Consider the following 20,800-nt stretch of genomic DNA (forward strand, 5'->3'; position numbering starts at 1 on the left):
AAGCATCAGATATGGATTGATTCTTTTTATGTACATTGATCTATTTTAAAAACACATTTACTGTAGTCTTAGTGTCATATATTTACAATAATGCAAGCACCCATAATGGAGCATAAGCTTTTTTTAATGTTAACTACAGTGGAAATTTGTATGGAAGGAACTCAAATGCTTTAGAACAATTGGTCCTAACTCCACACACTTTTGTGGATATTCCAAGGGTAATAGCTGTCCCTCATGCACCAAGTCCTAGACAGTAATCATAAAGCCCAACGAGTGGACTTTCATGTTGATTCTAAATGTTTTGACATTTTCTGCAGTACATTTCCAACGGATCGTACATCGTGACATTAAACCTGCAAACCTGCTGCTTGGGGAAGATGGCCATGTACAGATCGCTGATCTCGGTGTCTGCAACGAATTCTCTGGTCCAGACGCAACCCTGAGTAACACCGCCGGAACTCCTGCCTTCACAGCTCCTGAAGCTATCTCCGACAGCAATTTCAGTGGGAAGGTGAACATTCTGAGAGAATCTAGTATAACAATATACTAAGGATAGAGTACCAAAGACCTTGAAATAAGTGTTATGGAAAGTACTTTGGGGTACACAAAGATTAGGACAGATTTATTCAGTTTATTCCTACATTTTGTGCAGACTTTTATGGCTGTCATGAGCTTGGTTCTGTCATTTTATAGTTGTTTAGTCATAGGAATTTCAGTAATACAGTGGTGTTAGGACACAATTCCTTCTCTAAATAAGTTATTAAAAATTGTGTTTTCAAAAATCCTTATTCCCAATGCCATCATTATATAGGAAGGCCTTCTGCAAGAACTCTTTCTTTCCAAAATAGTTATTATTTGTAATTTACTTACCAACCAAAATGCGAGATATGAAGTCATACAAGTTACAACCTACAATCAGAGAAAATTTACGAAATAATGGTCTAAGCACTGGTGTTGGAGACATCATAAGCTATTGTGTACCAGTACATTCAAAACGTTGAGAATCATTTCTGATATCCTGCTTATTATTCTCTTTACTTTTTGGCCTAGTTCTAGTGAAGTGTTACAAGTGTTACCAGGCTAGTGTCTAAAGAGTAGAGATGGTATTTGTGGATAGTCTATTGGATCTTAAAAACTTTAAGGGCTTACACTAGAGCATGCAGCATCACGAAGGGGGGGGGGGGGTTATAGCAGCATGTATTCGTCAAATGTTTTCCCACCCCTTCCCTGAAAAAAACCGTTTTACTTTATTTTTTACTTAAAGTATATATTTAAGTACCTGTTATACCATTAAAAAGCTAAAAAGCATATGGTTTGAAACAGTTTGTCAGTTGCATGAATTATTTAGCCTGCTTAAGTTTTGTGCACTCTCTGATATCATTTTTTACACAAAAATGTCTTATCTTGGGGTGCCATTCCCTGTGCAACCACAACTTTCTCACAACCTGAGAACGTCACTGGTTATCCTCAAAATCAAATCATTAAAATGTTTCCACAATAGAAATTGTAAGACACTGCTGAGAGTGTAGGTAATCTGATTAATATACTGCTTTCAAAAACATTGCCAGATGCTGATTATGATCATGATGGCTGAAATAAGCTCGCTGGATACTGATTTGGTTAGGCCTACTGAAACTTGTACAGCATGTCTCTTTCTGAAAGAGACTTTCTCTAAAATGACTAAATATGACACTTTTATATAAGTGAATTTCACAATTTCTTGATTCAAGGTTTTGGTAAGAATATTCTTTTGAATAATCCAGTTGAAGAATTTTACAAGAGTGTAAACTTGTTACAGGCCTCAGATATTTGGTCTCTAGGAGTAACCCTGTTTTCATTTGTCTACGGAAACGTTCCCTGGGTCGCTGAAACGATCCCAGCGCTTTATAGCAAGATTCAGACTGAGCCTCTAGTATTTCCACCAAAGCCAACGATTTCACCCAACCTTAGAGATCTTATTGTCAAAATGCTAAAGAAAGACCCCAACGAGAGAATAACCCTGCAAGAAATTAAGGTAAAGATTACTTATAGGTCAAATTACTAAAGATAAATTATTCTAGAACATACGGTAGGCGTTTAGAGGTGCTTAAATATTGGAGCTTGCAAGAGATTTTCATCACTAAATCCTGCCTTACTTAGCACAAGTCCGGCTTCAACTTGAAAAAGCAAATGAACATCAAAAGTATAAATAAAGCATGCATGGAAGAGTGCATTAAACATTTTGAAGTAATAGGCTACAACCTTTTATGATTTCACAATGAAAAAGCTAGTTTTTAATTGAGATGAATTAATTAAATCTGCTGCTTGTGCTTATTTTTGCTTATCAAGAATTTGCAATGATTATGTGTTTTCCACTTTAAATCCTGTATTTAATTGTTTTGTTTCTAAATTTGGTGTGAGTAACTATCCAATCAATAAAACAATATTGTGAACAAAATATAGAGAATGTAGAGAATGTTAAAAACACCATTTATATTACTCATGTGTATAAAGAATATCACACCTAAAATCTGATTTGTCTGATAACAGAAATGTTTCATCATTGGGAAAATACAAATAAATACTGTTGACAAGTTCATCTTCCCCAAATCCAGCTACAACAAACTTAAATTTAACAACTAATTTGAAAAGTTTGTGAGTTAAACATGCCTTCATCACTGTCAAAGTTTTCAGTAGTCTTTAATTTAATGTAGTGTTGCATGCACTTGTTTAAGTTCTAAACTGTCTGGATGACGTAGTAACGGAAGTTGTTAATACTGTAGTTAGAGAAATACACTTAAGTCACCCTGGTCATGAGTTTATAGTTAGTACTAAATCCCAACTCATTACCTACACAGAAATAGACCCTATAGTCATTCATACCAGAATAGATTGGCTTTGTTTGTGAGTAACTAGTTAAGAATACACATTAGTCCATTGGTGTTTAGTACTTGGTGACACAGAAAATTGGGAATGTTTGAAATGCCTACATTGGAAACCTTTATCAGGTATAACGGCTTATGGAACTGTCCTTAAGCAGGTATAAACAATGTACCCTTTGAAAAGAAATTTGTCATTAGTAAAGGTGATATTTCGCATTCACAATATATTTTTTCACTATGATAGTTTAGAAACTGCTAAGTGGGTTCTTTACTTGTTTAGTTCAGCTTATGTTATGGTGCTATGCCATGAATATATGCAATTGAAACTCTGATTATTGACTAGGATGAAGAGGAAGGATCTTTTTCAAAGGGGGGTAAATTCCAGAGTAAATTTATTTTGTATCAATTATTCTGTCCTTCAGCCCAACAAAAAGCTTCAGTTCAAATGGCCCAAACAATCATCAACAAATCTGTAACAATATATTTTAGTTTTGATGGTCACTTTTAATGTTTCAACGACCAGGGATTATTAATTTTTCAATCTTATCTTTCATTTGGTTTTATTGAATTGTTTAAAGGTTCGATTTTTGCCACCCTGTAGTATGTGTATTACAGATTTTTAAGCCATTGGGTAGCATACCTTACAGCCAATTGACTTACACTCATTAACTTACATACAAATTGGAAAATATATAGAAGTAAATGAAACCTAGAACCTAGAAGCAATGACTTTGGATAAGTGAATAAATATATAACAACATAAAATATTCCTGAAAAAAATTACTTCCATTAGAACAAAATCTCTTGATTTAAAACTACAATTTCTTGGTTGTATTAAGAAAGCAGTAACCCATATCAGACTGATGAACTTGTTTCGGTATCACTAATTTTATATTCATAACTAGTGGTTATTGACCATTTTCATTTGTTATCTGTAGGAACATCCATGGGTAACAAGGCATGGTGCAGTTCCCCTTCCAACAGAGGCTGAGAACTGTCAACTTGTTGAAATTACAGAGGAAGACGTCCGCAAAGTCGTTACGTCCATTCCAAAACTGGATACTCTCATCTTAATCAAGACAATGCTCAAGAAACATTCATTTCAGGTAATCATTTCAGATGCCAGTTTTATTTCCGAAGTGGATCTCAAACATTTGTCTCTTGAGACCATTGTAAATGCTTGCTTTTGTTTATTTATTAATTGCTACACTCTACCAATACGTAAAAAGCCAGTAATTTCCAAAAAAATTTCTATGTATTTATGAGGGACCCAAAAAGCATTTGGTGCTGATGGTATGCATTGTGACTGTGGGTTTTATTTTTTGTGTTTTGTTTATTCATTTAGCAAGTTTAAGAGTTGAAGGGGCTTCTGAATGTTGTTAAAACCCCTAAACTCTTTGTGTATCCACTGTTAACATTGCTATAGCCCACTTCCTACTACTACTAAATTCTAAAGTGTGTTCTCTTCTAAGTAATTTCCAACAAGTTTATAGCATTTGCTCAACTCCTCTCAGCCGGCTTTTACATGTAACTGAACCTTAGAAATAATTATGTAAAATTACAAATAACTGGGTAACATTATAAAAATGTTATTCAGTAAGTCTAAAGAAACACCAAACATCAAGAAAACACACAATACTATCAATTTTTGGCTCATTTCTGTTACCACTTTATTTTGAATCCATAAATATATTAAAATTATAAAAAAAACTGTTTGCCACTAAAAGAATTAGGTACCATATTGGTACAGGTACAGGTACCGTACCATAAGTTGATTTTTCCAATGATCGGTTCATCAAGGGTGTTAGAATGTTGAAAGGAACTATGTTGAATGTTTCCTAGAACACCTTTAATCTCTATAATATTACCTTAGCAATTGACAGACTGCAATAAATAGTTTTGTTTTTTGTGTGAAGGAGAGAAATAAAAAAAACAACTATTGTCTTATGCTAATTTGTGTTTATTCTTTTAGAATCCATTTTTGGGTGACTCCATTGTTCGAAAGTTCCAGAAGAATGGAAGATCCCATTCAGCTCCTGGATCTTATGAGTGGCAAAACAACAGGTAAAGTATCTAAAAAAATGTTCTAAAAGAGCTACCCAAACTCACGCTGTACTACAGTTTAAATACATTTTTAGTTTCATGTTCAAAGAGTTGTTTAGCCTCCGGATTACTGTATTATACTTAAAATTGTTCACAATACCTGCATATAGTAATCCTTTTGTTGCTGTTTTGGCAACTAGTTTCGGTTCTTCTGAAACATCATCAGGATAATTTAGATCAATCAGATCAGATGTCAGGTAATCACTTCATTCGGAGGTCGTTAACAGAGTTCAATAAATAAAACATAAACGACACACGATAACAGAACGGACACATGTTTACAAAAAACACAAAACACACGAAGGGACACTAGGCTCTGTAAAGTCTAGACTCTGTTAAAGACCTCATAATGAAGTGATTACCTTACACCTTGATGTCTGATGATGGTTCAGAAGAACTGGAACTAGTTGCCAAAACAGCAACAAAGGATTACTACATGCAGGTATTGTAAACCATTTAAGCATTTTTAGTTGTTATAGCATCCATCCCATAATACCAATTATAATTCTGCATTAACATTCTCTGTCTATAAACAATATTTAAACCTTCATTAAAAAATGTTTTGAAAGTTCCTAGGAGTAAAGAAACTTTCCAAAAAACTGGAATACATGAGAACCTTAGATTATTTTTAGTAGAAAGAAATATGGAAACTTGTATGGATAAAAAATCCATGCATTTTCTTTAGTTGTGTATAGTTCTTTGGTCATTTAAGAAGTGGCTTGATTAAGTTTTTTGATTGTTTGATTGTGTTTCTGGATCAGTGAAATTAACTCAGACAGTGTTGAGCACATATTTAAGCTCTTAATATAGATTGTATTATATAGTAAATGTAATAGATTTATCCTGATGGCATTTTCTTACTCTCCAAGTATAACCATAACAATAAACAGACATGATACAAAAGATCCATGGCTTATTTACCATGATGCCAATATTTATGTTTTCTGTATTTTTTCAATTGGTAATCAATCTGTAGTGGGAACTAGTGTCTGTTTGCAAGAGCTCAGTGTATGTTCAGTTGCAGAGCCGCGGTCTTAGGCACGTACAAAAAGTGGGATTGCACAGGGCATCACGCCTCGGGGGCCCGGCACTTGGACAAAACACAGAAAAATTGTATAAGTCTGTGAATGTTATGGGAATAATTGCCTTGTCATCATTTTACATGATCCTGTCAAGTAAAAAATGAAGATCGTAGAACATTATCACGATTTATAATAATAATTTACAATAGTATGAGCTATTTTGTGTTTTGCAAAATGTTTACATGGATTTTAAAGTTTGAGACTAATGTTATAAAGTTTTGACTCATAAAGTAAATAGTTTAATTATAAGTTGTTTATACTATGGTTCTTGCTAGAAAAAAAAACCTATGGTTTCATCTCTAGGCATATAGGTAAAAGAATAACTGTGCCATAAGAGTGTTAAGAAAAAATAGAAGACCAAAGAATATTATATACATAAAGACTATTCCTAATTAATTTGATGACTTTTTTAGAACAAAATCATCCTGGTGGGAAGATGAGAATATGGTACCGGTATAATTTTTGTATTAGTAAAAGGCCCCGCTCTGAATGTTGCACCAACTTAAGCTGGCTCTCTTCAGTTGAATGGCTTTTATAGTTGTAACTTATAGTTGTTTGGTGGTTCAGATCTCTAGTTGAGTGTTTGTTTGTATTGCAGGGGGTTGTCGGCTGAGAGTTCACTGACTGCAGTAACAGAAGTCTTGGGCCCTGAGAGTCAGTCGTTGGACCGAGCGTAGTCAACACTCGCCATCTCTCGATCCCACCGTATACAATCAAAACCAAATCCTAACAAAGCTTCATAATAGATTTTTCACGATTGTTGTTTTTGATATTTTAACGACTTAATTTAATTGTGTGGGACCAAATCATTCACTTTTAGCACTTTGATGAACTAATGTTTCTGTGTTATAGGTCTACCTATTTGCCTTAACTTAATAGTCTGTAATTGTATAGATTTGTTCGATATTTTCGTGTTTAATGGTGGTAAAACTCGAGCGCACTTAATATGTGATTACGTTTTTAACTTTTGGTGGTTATCTTAGCTTCAATTGTCGTTTGTGTGTTTAAATAAACATTTGAGTGTGTGAGTGTACGTTTTTATTGTTAAAGATGTTGTTTTTTAAGGAGCTGCCTGTACAATAATCTTTACTGTGATAAATTAACTTTTGTTTTTGTTAGTTAACGAAAGACATTGATATGCCTTTGGTAGGTTGTTTTGTTGGGCACATTTTTAGTATTTTTGAAGCAAAACAAAACTCAATGGTCAAACCTTCTCGGATCAATGCCAGATGTTATCTGTTACTCATCTTATTCAAAGTTCCAGTTATATATATCCTGACTGAAACAAATATATGAGGAATATTTGAATCCGATGAGTCAACAGTTCTTGGAGAGTTAGCTTAATTCTGAATGTCAATGATGAATAAACCCTGAAAATTAAGCTCAACTTGATGTCTTCGATATATACTCAATGTTTGATAATTAGACTCAGAATTACAATTAATTATCATAAATACTTTAAAAATTGTAGCTTTAGATTTTGATAATATTTAGGAAATGTATTTAAATGATTGCCACTATGGTTTAGAATATAATATTTATTTATTTTTAAATCAGTGATATCAATTCAGTAAAGCAGTGCAATATTTATGGGTATGGGGAAACTTCTAAACAAACTTCTCACAAAAAAATCATATGATTTTATTTAAGATTTTGCAAATTAATATGACAACTTTATTTATTTCATTAGACAAGCTCATTTCCACATCATTTTAGAGATCGAACTCATTGAACTTATATTCAAGTTGTTCGTATTTGTTTGTGTCTAATGAGCTACCATACTTAAAAAGTGTTTAATAAAATAAGGACCCAATTTTTGCATCATTCCCTTTTTTTAAGAATTACTGAAAAATAATACCACTTTTGAGGGGAACAGTAATTTATTAATTATCATTTGAAGTTTTAGGTGAAAAGGGGTACAGTACTTAATAAACAGTGGTTCTAAGAATGCCTTCTTGAACTTATTTTTGTAGGTTACACGATAACATTTTATATTTTACAGCGACAACAGGTCATGGTCATCAAAATAACAAATAATTTGGTATGCTATAGGCAATTTCAGTTTTATCATAGATCTTACGGGGAAAACAATTCCAAGGGTTCTGATTTTAGAGAGAAAAAGAAAGTGCTTCTTTGTCAAGTGTTCCTGAAGGGTCAAGCAGCGTCCTGAAAAACAAATTCTGAAACTATGTACTGTAATGTCCCAATCATTGACTGTTTTATAGTTGTACTTCTTTAACTTTTAAATAATCTATTAGCTCTCGCACAAAATACATGTTTGAATCTTAGATGTAGATTTTTAATAATAATTCTTACCACGCACTTAGCCAGTTTTATATTTCATCAATCTTGATATAATTAGGATTAGAATTTTCCAATTTTGACATCAATATTGTAATTTTTAAATATTTCCAACTATACATTTTTAAGCGATTTACTTACTATTCCATTCTGAACGTAACACAGTGGTTGTTTGTAAGAGTTACACTTAATTTATATTTATATGTGATTTAATTGTTTTTATCTAAAAATATATGTATCAAGTGTTATTCTATCTGGGGTTTTACGAACTACAATCGTTTTGGGTGGTTTATTTTACAAATGAATTAAGTTTGCAGAAATGTTTGGCACTGAGTAAATAAAGAAGGTATTTAATTAATCATCTGAGTTTTATTTCTATTGCCAACTGAGCATTAGTTGCATTAGTTGCTAACATATATAAAGTATTAACCCTATCTGAGATATAGCTCTGGCCAAGTAGACTGTATCAGTAGTGAACAATCTGGACAGCAAAAAGTGATGGTTTATAGAGGAATGAGTTCAAGTTTGCGCTCATTTACTTGGATTGTGAAGATTATTCAATGCACAAGCTAAAGTTTGTAAAGGGAAGACGTTTATTATAATATTCTTTATTTGAGTCGCATGAGTATTTCAAACTGAAACCTCCTGGAATATTACACTTACTTTACTCGCAGCTCTTCAAAACTGCTTCTTTTAAGAGCTTATTTATGCCGACAAACATGATATAATTTACCCAGGTTGAATTTGGAAAGAATTTATCCTCCATAAATTAGCTACCCGTCAAGGAAAGTAGATGGTGGGATTATATCAAATTTCTACTAAGTGGTTTATGGTCCTATAAGATGGATACACACACATAGCATGGAATATTTATTTAACGTTCAATAAATATAAAATTGCTGACCTTCAAATATAAAATTTATAATTGCAAAGGTTTGATAATTTCAAACTCAGATGTGATATCAAACCCATTGATAAAGCTTTGATCATTTTCAAAATTCAGATACTTTTTAAGAAGGGAATAAAACAGTTTAAGCTATCAGTGTTTGAACAATAAATTTAGAACTATAAGTGGTCTATATCTCAGATCGGCAAAAAAATTACAAAAAGCTTAAGAGCAAGTTTCTAGAATGCAGTTATATACACTCATGTGTGTGTGTGTGTCTGTGTAACCAGTATCAGAATAGCTTTCATAGTCACTTCAATTGTTGCCAAAACAATAAACAGCAGGGTATAAAGTGCAGCTGCAAATGTTAATTAAAGCAGTAAACTTATTTCTAGCCACAGACTGAATGAAATACAGTTGTGTGAGAAAGTACAGTATTTATAGAGTACATATGAATTAATAGGAAGAGTTTTGTAATAAATGGGGGGCCTGTTGGCCGTTGAACAATTGTCTGTGAAAACGTCAACTCAACAAAAAAATTTTGATATAGTTTTGCGGTTTTCATTTTTATAAGTTGAGGCTTTCATTTTTAAACTGTTATTGACATCTCAAGTGTTCTATTCCCCAGTAAATTTTTCTCTTAAGCCTCCTTTTCCTTTTAGGTCAGAAAAGAAACTAACTGGGTATCTTATTTTGAGTAAAATATTTTTGTATATATGTATAATAAATATAACTTCCGGAATTGTAGTGCCGGTCGCACATCACCAATACCATGACGGTCTTGATCCACTCAAAAATCTGTTTTTCCTAAATTACTGTTAAACAATAAACTTTAGTTGCTAACACCGTATCCTAACGTATAAACATGAGTATTACACCATAGATAATCTGTAAACTTATATATAACGCTTCAAAACTTTGTCTCCACACTGTTCAATAGGGCTGGTCGCAAGGTTCGTATTTAAAGTTTATAGCTTTTATATGGCAGGTAGAGTGCCAGTTCCTTGTCAGTTGTGAGTGTATATAATTTAATACTATACAAGCTTATTTCTGAAATAAAAAGTAATCCAATCGTCTGGCTCATAGGCACTATGATGTTGATCCGCAGAGTAAGTGAACCCTCCCCTTTATTATATATTTTCGATAGGCTCGTATAGTATACGAGCCTGTAGTGCAAGTGAACCTTCAATATTATTTACGAGGCTCGTATAGACTATGATCTGTGTAGAGTAAGTGAGTCATGTGTTTTAAGAATTACATATTCTGAGGCTCGTAGTGTAAGTCAACCCTTACAGTTTTTTGCTTCGATAGACGTGACTTTGGTTGGTTGCTGTATCTACGTCAATTATATTTACCGGAGACAATGAATAGTTAAAGGGCCTAATGTTATTCAGTTTGTTTTCCCTGAACTGTAAATATTTGAATCCTTCAATGCAAGTTTTAATAAAGGTTTCTTCGGAGTAGTCCTATTCTCCTGAAACCACTTGACTTTTATGGTAACACAAATTTAATGTCCTTGACGTGCCAGTTTTATTTAGCCTTAAATGAGGGTTTTCATATGCAATGATCACAATGTATGTTCACGTTTCCTTATCGTTCATGCTTACAGCTATCCATATTATTTAAAATATAAAAAAGTGCATAGGTACAAGTTGTAAAATCTACTCTTCATTATAAGAGTAAAACATTGAGTTGACGCCATTGTACCCAAACGTCACTAACACAGAACACTCATCAACTGTTGCTCTATATTTTATAGCAATATACAATATTTAATTGCATTACTTAAAAAATGCTAAAATTACTTGTTAATAGTAATATGGTTGGACGTCGTTTTGACAGTTTGTAAATTAAAGACTGCTGATTGAAAATACTTTTTAATTATAATTTACATCAAATAAATATAACATTTTAAAATATTTATTTCAATGCTAAGTTAAAGTTTGTTAACAATAAATTGCCTCAGTACTTAGGGTTTAAGTTTTGGTGGGAGACAGCTAAGTAAAATAATCAGTAGCCTATTTGATCAAAATTATTTTCCCCCATATCGTGTAATCTTCACTGTAATCTTTGCTCAATAGTTGTTTGAGTCAACTGAGTTGTGTCTCTTTTTACTGTATTTTGTAATTTATTAGTCTACTATGGATGGCTTGTTATGAACACATGTTCCAAGTCCTTTGTTTACATTTGTTTTATATTTTGTTCAACTAAAATAGTTACTATCAACCCATAAGGCCAATGTAAAATTTTTAAATTTTCATATATGAGTTGTGTGTTGATTACAAATTTTTCTGAGGTAGAGGCTGTCGCAAATCACGTTTTAGGTCTATAAGCCTCTAATTCCAAAATTTAATTAAAATCATTTCGCTGGATTTTGATATATATATTACAAACAGACAGACAAACAAACAAACATTACTCGTATTTTTTTTATATCCTAGGACGCTAGGCAAGAGCCTGGGATTGTTTTTCACATTACTTCAAGCTACACCTAGGGGTTACGGCATTATCACTTAGATAAAATCCATTGGTGACTTGGCGGGGATCAAACCCAGGACCTCAGGGACAGAAGTCCCGCACTCTAACCACTATGCCAGCTCGCTACCCAACATTACGTAGGATACTCATAAGGTTAATATGGGAAACTCCAGCGCCACTGTGGTGGGGCCCAAAAGTCAGATCAGTATAAAAACTACTTAGTTTTCCTATTTAATGCCTAAAGAATTGGTATACCAAATTTCATGCTTCTAGCTAGTCTGAATGTTTGAGAACTAGTGATGAATGAGTGAGTGAGGGCTTACATTTATATGTTTAGATTATTAGCTACATAACACCTGTGAAAGGTAAAAATTAAAATCTATATATTAAATGGTAGAGAGGAATAAAAACGGAGCTCCAAAGCTGTCTTTAAATAGGTGTTGTTATATAATTTAAATTTTATTCTGCGAGATTACGCCCCTGAATTTAGTGTTATTCTCTCAATATGACAACACTGTTGGATAAATGCAGGGATGTAGGGAGCAGCGAGCTCTGTAGAGCGAAATTTCCCATCGTTTTGCGGCTAGAAGTCCTTACTCGTCCAACTCTCGTTGTTCGACACGGTTCTACTTTAAAGCTAAGCATAGATTATATTTCATGTAACCGTTTGACTGGTTTTGCCGGTTATGTTCACATTATGTATGTGTCAATATATCAGTTTAATTATATTTTTGTTTTAAAAACTATTTTTCCAACATATATATTATGAATTAGGTATTAATTATGTACTCTTTATTTTTATAAATACTAATTTATTAGGGCGTAAGTCATAATACTGTGTTAAGAGAACGGAAATAACCCAAGAAAACTTAATTAAAACTTGAAAGGAGTAAAAACTTAAAAATTGAAAAGCTTAAGTAAAACTAAAAAAATTGAAGGAGTCAATTCAAAGTTATAGGAAACAAAAAGCCACCTATTAACATCAGTCTTTCCTGCTTATTTACAACAACAACTGTGCATTTGCTCAGGGACATATGTTTGACATTATTACACCAAACAACCAAAATAGTGTTAATTGAAGTACAATTGTGAGAGAGAGCCAATCAGAAAATCGGTAGGTACTTGATTTGTGTGAATAATTTTGTTAGCTATTAAAAAAAAGACAGAGTATGTTAAAATTACTTTCGACAATTATGGTACCATGTACGTAGGCTCCATTATCAATGACGAAGATACACATGGATAACGTAATGTGGATTTGGGTAAATGTTCAACTAATGATGGAGAACACTAAAAATAAGGCCAGCTTCTGAACAGTGAAAAAAATATTAATTTCTATGATATTGAACTTTTGTTATAGAGTGAGTATTTCCATTAGTTAAAAATATTCGAATTCGGTATAAAAAGCTCATCGGTATAATAAGGCATATGGTATAATATGCTCAGTTTAATTTGGTTTATTAGATCACAAAATATACAGATCTGAAGTAATACATAAAGGTACATAAAGTAAAAATTAAGGAGAATCTGAATAGAAATATCTGAATGCTTCTGAAATGTATGGCAAGACTATGATAGGAAAATTTACCTTACGTCAACAGTTCAACAAGTATATAATCGTTCGTGGTCAAATAATCTACGATTTTGAACAATCGTAATCATCCCGTTGCTTAGTAAAACACCCCAAGTGTATTAAATAATCAATAATTATAGTGGTATTAATAGGAATGCACTGTATTCTTCTGTAATGTTTTGTATTGTAATTTTGTGTATTGCAGTTCATTTGTACTGTATTTAGGAGTTTACTACTGTACTGGAGACGATTTGTTACAAGCATGTGTTACAATTAATCTATTTCAAATGTCTATTTCAAATTTTTAATCTATTCATTCAAATGTCTTGGATACCTGGATTTACATCAGATCAATCCTAAAATTATCATCATTTAATTTTAAGATGATGTTTGTCTTATCTGGATTATACAAAGTGTGTATTAGATAACCTGTAATAATAATAATAATAAATGGTCTTAATTCAGCAAGCATTTTTCAGATATTTACAATTCTGCTTTACAAACAACTCTTGTCATTAATCTACTTAAACTATAAATAAAAACAATCTACACAAAAATGTATTACTCAAAATGTGTTTTATTCTATTACTTTTACTTAAAGTTAATATAAAAATCATGCTCCCTCCACTAAAAAAAATATTAAATCCAAAAATGTAATAAATTTGTATGTGCGTTCATCTTTATTAGAATTGGCAACGTCACAAGTAGGATTGTGTAGTGTCAGACGTCCAAGATAACACGACAGTCAGGTGACATCAGCTCATTAATTCGCACTTTATTGATTTAAATTCAAATTTATGAACATAAATTTATTAAATTATTTAAAACAAAACATACAGAATTGAAAACCAAAACAATATGAATTGAAAATCAGCTGTACATTTAAAGCGTTGTCAATATTTTCATATTCCAGTAACCAAGATTTCGTAAATACAAAAATACCATTAGCTGCTTCCAAACAAAACAGCTATTATAAATAATTGTTATGAGGTGATGCAATACACTTATGTGGGCCCTAGCAGCAGTCGAAACCGGGCATAGCGCCTACAGTTTCACGAACGCAAACCACGCAACGAGTAACTAAATGAGCAGTAGTGGAAGTGAGCCATCTAATATTTTTCCGCAGGCTTGTATAGTACACGAGCCCATTCCTAAAATTTATAATTTATGATTTTGGCTTGTAGGATCGGTTGTATACTATACGAGCCGATTCCTGAATTATAAAATAATTCGTACGCTTGGCTCATAGGCACTACTTACATAGGTTAGGCATTTGGCCTGAAAACTTGTTTGTATCATAGATAAAACATAGTCCCTTAACTATGTTTTATTTACGTTTGTATCTAGATTTGTCAACAAGCCAAAAAGAGTTGTAGGCCTAGACGTACATAATTTGAACTTCCAGCGTCAAGAGGAGGATATGGTATTGGCATAACGTAAGGATGATACTCTAGATGTAGCGATGTAGGTCTTCAGATAAATAACCTAGTCATAAATACCCGTATAGGCCTAAGCCTAATTTAGTGGAGCCTAAACCGTTTTTCTTTATAAAATTATTTTACATATACATTCAATGTCTACGTAACCAGATTGAAGAATTGGAAGTGATTGTGAATAAACAAGGTTATTCTCTGATTTGTATCAGTGAACACTGGATGAAAGAGGACGAAGTCTATATGTTCCTAAAGGTTTTAAGATTGGAAGGTATTTTTGCAGAGACAGTCTTATTCATGGAGGAGTTGTTATTTTTACCTCAACTTCATTTAAGAATGTTACTATACTATTGATCAACTTTGTTTTGAGTTTCATTTTGAGGTTACTGTTAATGAGATTTCTGATCTCAACCTTTAGTACTAACCATCTATACAGATCACCAAATGGTTTAGCTAATATCTTCCTCGATTCTCTGGAAAAGCTACTTGCCTTCTTGATTTGTTTTAGGCCTAAAGCAAGAATAATCATCAGTGGGGACGTGAATGCAGAATTTGACATAACTTCTGACAAAGTAACAGTCAAGTGTTTTTTAAACTGCTTAAGACGATTTGGATTGTTTTGTGCTAATTATCAGCCTACACGTCTAAACACGTGTTTGGACAACATAATAACTAAAACTAACATAGGCCCTCATGAATATGACATTTCAGTGTGTAGTCCTGAATTATCGGACCACAGTGCATTGGTTTTTGAAACTCAGAGCAGCCGGAATGAGGACATGGTTTTTAATAGTAATGTAAATCATATCATCAAGAGGCAAATATTACACCAAATAATATTATGTATTTTAAATATCTGTTGGAAAATTATACCTGGAATTTTATGAATCTCAAGCAAGTCGGGGCAGATTTTTATTTTGACTGTTTCCTAGAACGTTTGTTGTATCTATTTAATTTAAGCCTTCCTCTAGTTGAAGTTAAAACTGAGCGAGTTGAAAAGCTGTCAAAAATAAAGTGGTACACTTCAGAGCTGGAATGCTTGAAAAACTTTGTCCTGCGTGATACACAACTCGAACAAATGTGTTCAGACACTTGACTTCCTGAAAATACTTCGTCGCAAATACAGAACATCACTTAAAGATGCAATAAAAGCTGGCGAATGAAAAATATCATGAACGCCCCCAAACAGATGTAGGGCGGCCTGGACAATTACACACAATTACACATCGGGCTGTCACCACCGCCAACTCCCTACACCTCATAAGTAATTTATAAGTGGTAAATCTTGGACTATAACATAAAAATTTACTATCACTTAAAAAATTATTAAATTGCATTAATCTATCTATCTATCACATTCCCTAACGGTTGAGGTTGGGAACCTCAAATGTGCGTCATTATGTCGTCATTACCATGTAGTTTGATGCAAAATTTCATTTAACACTTATGACCGGACACCCTGATGTTTACCACCCTACAAGTTTTATACACAATCACAACACTCGTAATAAAAATAAGCTGAACCTTTCAAAGAAAAAGATGTAGACTCTCGAAAACTATGAATTACCATACCTACCTAGGATTAAATGTTAAACAAGCTGCCAAATGTCTGTCAAAACATGTCTGTAACTGTTTTTAGTAAAAAGCTCCATAAATGGCTTTTAAACAACCCTTTTTAGAGTTAGTGAATTTTTTAACACTTGCCCATGAGACTGATTTTATGTAATTTAACTAAATGTTGTGTATGCATGGTATTGTAAATGTTTTTTCTATGTAAGCCTACATGTCATATGTGTTTTTACATTTTCTTATTGTTATAACGTTAGAACTAGAAGTGTTGTAAATATTGGTTTATTCGATGTGATCTTGTGACGATGTCTAACTTAATGTGCTGAATGACTGAATAAATGCCTTATTAAAGATCTGTAGAGTAAACGAACCTTCCTACTGTATTTTTAAATATAAGACACGGAGGCTCGTATGTACTATGATCTGTAGAGTAAGTGAACCCTCTTAATTTGTTTTTTATATTTTCGATCTGTAGTTTAAGTGAACCTTCAATATTATTTACGAGGCCCGTATAGACTATGATCTGGAGAGTAAGGGTTCCCCCAGTATTTTTTATTTCAGCTGCAGTTTTTTAATACGGACAAAATGAGAGTTTAAAAAAGAAAAATTATAACAAAAGGTTCAATTATAAAATTTAGAAAAATATAAAATTATTTTTTAAATTTTTAATTTTAAAATTTAACTGTCATAACCTAACCTAACTAACCAATTTTGCTGATAATGAAAAAATCTAATGAAGGTTTACTGATCGAAAAAATAGTCCTGTTCATTAAATAAAATTATAAATGCCTCAAATTCAATATTATAATTTTTTTAAATCATGAAATTAAACTGTCATAACCTAACCAAACTTGCTGATAATTAAAAAATTGAATGAAGGTTTACTAATCGAAAAAATAGTTTTGTTCATAATATAAAACTATAAATGGCTCTAATTCAATTTTATAATGTTTTAATTATAAAATTAAACTGTCATAACCTAACAAAACTAACCAAACTTGCTGATAATGCAAAAATCTTAGACAAAAAATTAGCACCCCCGGTGAGGCTCGAACCTGCCACCCTCAGATTATTAGCCCGGCACGGTATCCATTAGACTAGACCACCGAGGCCTATAGCATAGATGAAGTAATATAATTATATTTACTTCATCTATGCCTATAGCTTCACACTGTATCGTAGCGGTAATGGTGTTCCCTCAGCTAAGAGAATGCTCTTATTTTGTCTGTATTTAAGAATGCAGCTGAAATAAAAATTGTGCGCCCCCCCCGTAGTCCACTGTAACATGCCTATAAGATCGTGGGGTCCCAGATGACCGACATCCCAAAAGACCGGAACGGACACATCCGTATTTGACAGACATTCAAAATAACCAACGGGGCTAACCATATGAGATATAGGTTATATATTGGCTATTATACATTATTTATGACCCGAACAAAAGAACTGTAGTTGAAAAGTCCCATAATATGTTTAATTCCATCATAGGTGGCATCTAAGCTGATTGAGTGATAAAGTCCGTTGTATAATTTTCGTCTGGTTGCCAGTTTTTTTTTTTCAATTTAAAAATAAGTTTATAACTTTGTATAGTACTATTGCAATGTTTAGGAATTTTGCTAAATATACTTCAGTTCTATAGTCACCACTGGCCATGTGACCTAATTTTTGAAAGTGACAGTGGCAGGGACAGGAACAAAATACTAGAGTATAGAGTAGAAGCAGACAGCATTAGTACTCCACTACACCATATGAGTATATGACTGGCGCACTGCCAATGAGTGTTGTATACAACTTGTTTCTCTTTAAATAATAGTTAGTGCCGGTCCTAGATTATAACTTAATTCTCTTCAAATTATAATTAGTGCCAATCCAACAAAATGCCTCTTCAACGGCGTAAGTACCTAAAAAAACATTTTCATAACCTTACTTCCTAGCTGTGTTGGTACTTTGGCCCCAAGGTTTCAATATTCTTATAAGCATGTTTTTTTAATACGTTTCCTTATTCTGCAGTAGTTTTTAGCTATAAATTAACATGCACAAACAATGTGTACAATGTATTTTGTTTCGAACAACTAATTTTGCTTTTTAATAACAGTGTTAGGCCTAGCTATGTAGTGATTAAGTTAAACCTAATTTGTATGAAGATCTAGGCCTATTGTAATCATCAGTTTTTAGGTTTATTAAATATATACGGTACCTAGGATGATTGTGACCTAAGAGTAGGTACCTGTACTTTGATACTTTGTATGAAATTGCTACACTGTAGGCTACATAAGGTCTACCAGCAGAGTTTCTCCGAACAATTACTAAGTTTAACACAACATAAAAGGAAACAGGCATGGGTAAAATGCTTGAAAAATTAGGATTTTGTCGAGAACCCGTAATTCCCAATTAAATTTATTTGTTCGTTAACTTAGAGGCTAAGTTAAGTTACCTTTATTTTTAACATATTATTTCCTTTTCCCTTCCAGTTTGTAGCACGTCAATAGAGAGAGAATAGAGTTTTAAATCAACAAATTACCAACCCAAAATTCGTACCTATGGATAAATAATGTATAATATAGGCCTAATGGGTGCTTATATAATACATGCTAGTTCTATGTGGGTTTTATTGAAAACAGTAGTGGTTGTAGAACCTTGTCAAAAGGGGTGGGGTAACAGGGGCGCTCCACACCAGGAAGGGGTCCGGGAGAGGAGCATTTGTTATCCTCCTCCGGATTGTTGCATTCTCTCCCTGGAAAACTTGCTACCTATAGGCCTAATTTTTAAAGCCATTTGGTGACTTTTGAAAGCCATTTTAAAGTGTAATAATGTGTCCATAAACCTCGGTTACGTTTTATGTCAAAGCGTATGGTAAAATTTATATTTTTAGGATCCAATGAGGGGAGGGGGCAGTTTCTTAGTTGGTTTAGTCTTTCATCGATTGGGTTTGTTCCAAGACTTTGTTAAAAATATTCAATGAATAATATGAGTTGGAAAAATGAAACTTCCCTGATACATCTCATACTGTTACCCTTCTAAACTCTGTGAATGATTCAGTGATTAAGCTACGGGCATGTAATTTATATTATGTTTCCTTCCCACCCTATGAGCACAAAATACACATTATTTTAAGACATATAAAAATAATCAAAAAGTTGTAAAAAATTGCTGATTTAAGGTGAAAGTCACAAAGAATCCACCTATCCCATTAATATAAGAGCTGTCCACAGTTTATGGTGGGCCTGTGCCCAGGTCAACTCCTCATGAGTAATAGGTCAATCTGACCCAGACTCCTGGCAGGGGATACAAATCTGTAGAGACCACTCGGTCATTGATTAGACCGGCAAAAAGACCTAGGAGACCAGCTGATAAATAATAAGCCTATAATTTTTTTTTAGAACAATATTAGGGGTCTTAGGGTAAGACATACAGGGTTTTTCAAAACTCTCTCCCGAAACTCCGTGGGCATGTTCAAAACAAACCAAAAATATCAAACATATGTCCTATCTCGCTTCGTTTTCCGTCTGTCACATAACTTCTCATACATAGCTTTGAAACGACTTGAGGTGCGAACTTCAAACTTGGTACGTGTGATGACTAATAGGAAAAATTTTCGCAAAGCATCAAGTTTCTACTTTGTATAATTTAAAAATGGCGGCCATTTTACTTTGTCAAAGCTTAATAACTCAAAAACCATCGGATTTATAAGAAGATTACAAATGACAAAAAGAATGAAAATTCAATTCCCTTTACAGAAATGTACAATTTGTATAGGGTTATAATACACATAACGGAAAAAAATTCATTTTTATAAAGGTAATACCTGCTAATGGGTCGCCGGAAGACTGCCCCCCCGAAAAACTACCCCCCCAAGCAGGTTCCTACGTCATATTGACGTCAAAGACCGGGGGGGCAGTTTTCCAGTCACGAACACTCAAATTTAGTTGTCAAACAGTTCTAATCTAACCTAACCTAACCAACCAAACTTGCTGTAACATTTTGAAACCTGTTTTATATTCACCACATGCCTTTTGTATTATCCAACAGAATTACTCGAATTAAAATTGAAATTACATAGGCCTAGCATGATTTGTCTAGGGGGGGTAGTATTCCAGTCGCGGACACAGCTTCCATATTGGTTAGTTAGCAGATTTTGTGACGTCACGTTTCACCTGGGGGGATAGTTTTCCGGGGTCGATAGTATTCCGCATCCCCCCGCTAATTTATTGAATTTGCCAGTCTTATTATACTCCTACGTTAACGCGAAATAGTGTAGGCCTAGATATCTATTTGAAGTCTTGCAGATTTCACCAACGTCTCCCACGATTGCGGCGAAACAGATTACCGGTGAAATAAATTTATCAAGAATAGATTCGAGGCCGCCGGCAACTGCCGTTAAGGAAATACGGCCCCACTCTTTTTGACATCTTAATAAATTTGATGTTGTGTCACCATTTTGTTTTTAAAAAAATATCGAGTGTGCGCCGATTGGTTATTTGTTTTCCTAGGATAGTTTTTAAGTAGGCTATACT

General features: G+C 33.3%; 2 protein-coding genes across 3 annotated transcripts in view; both read left to right on the top strand.

Moving 5' to 3' along the window:
- LOC128998389 (calcium/calmodulin-dependent protein kinase kinase 2) overlaps positions 1–8,706 on the top strand; it is a 176,908-nt gene extending 168,202 nt beyond the window's left edge. For both annotated transcript variants that reach the window (XM_054424502.1, XM_054424503.1), the window contains 5 exons: positions 318–511; positions 1,799–2,014; positions 3,800–3,967; positions 4,834–4,925; positions 6,645–8,706. In XM_054424502.1, coding sequence (XP_054280477.1) covers positions 318–511; positions 1,799–2,014; positions 3,800–3,967; positions 4,834–4,925; positions 6,645–6,723 — 749 coding nt within the window. In that variant the 3' untranslated portion in view covers positions 6,724–8,706. The remainder of the gene's footprint in view (positions 1–317; positions 512–1,798; positions 2,015–3,799; positions 3,968–4,833; positions 4,926–6,644) is intronic.
- Positions 8,707–18,047: 9,341 nt separating this feature from the next.
- The window catches only part of LOC128997808 (glucose-6-phosphate 1-dehydrogenase), a 51,607-nt gene continuing 48,854 nt past the window's right edge, over positions 18,048–20,800 (top strand). The window contains exon 1 of the mRNA XM_054423542.1: positions 18,048–18,179. Coding sequence (XP_054279517.1) covers positions 18,164–18,179 — 16 coding nt within the window. The 5' untranslated portion in view covers positions 18,048–18,163. The remainder of the gene's footprint in view (positions 18,180–20,800) is intronic.

Source organism: Macrosteles quadrilineatus, unplaced genomic scaffold (assembly GCF_028750875.1).
Source record: "Macrosteles quadrilineatus isolate MER2022 unplaced genomic scaffold, UCM_ALF_1.0 Scaffold_7__1_contigs__length_78375512, whole genome shotgun sequence".
Classification (NCBI taxonomy): domain Eukaryota; kingdom Metazoa; phylum Arthropoda; class Insecta; order Hemiptera; family Cicadellidae; genus Macrosteles; species Macrosteles quadrilineatus.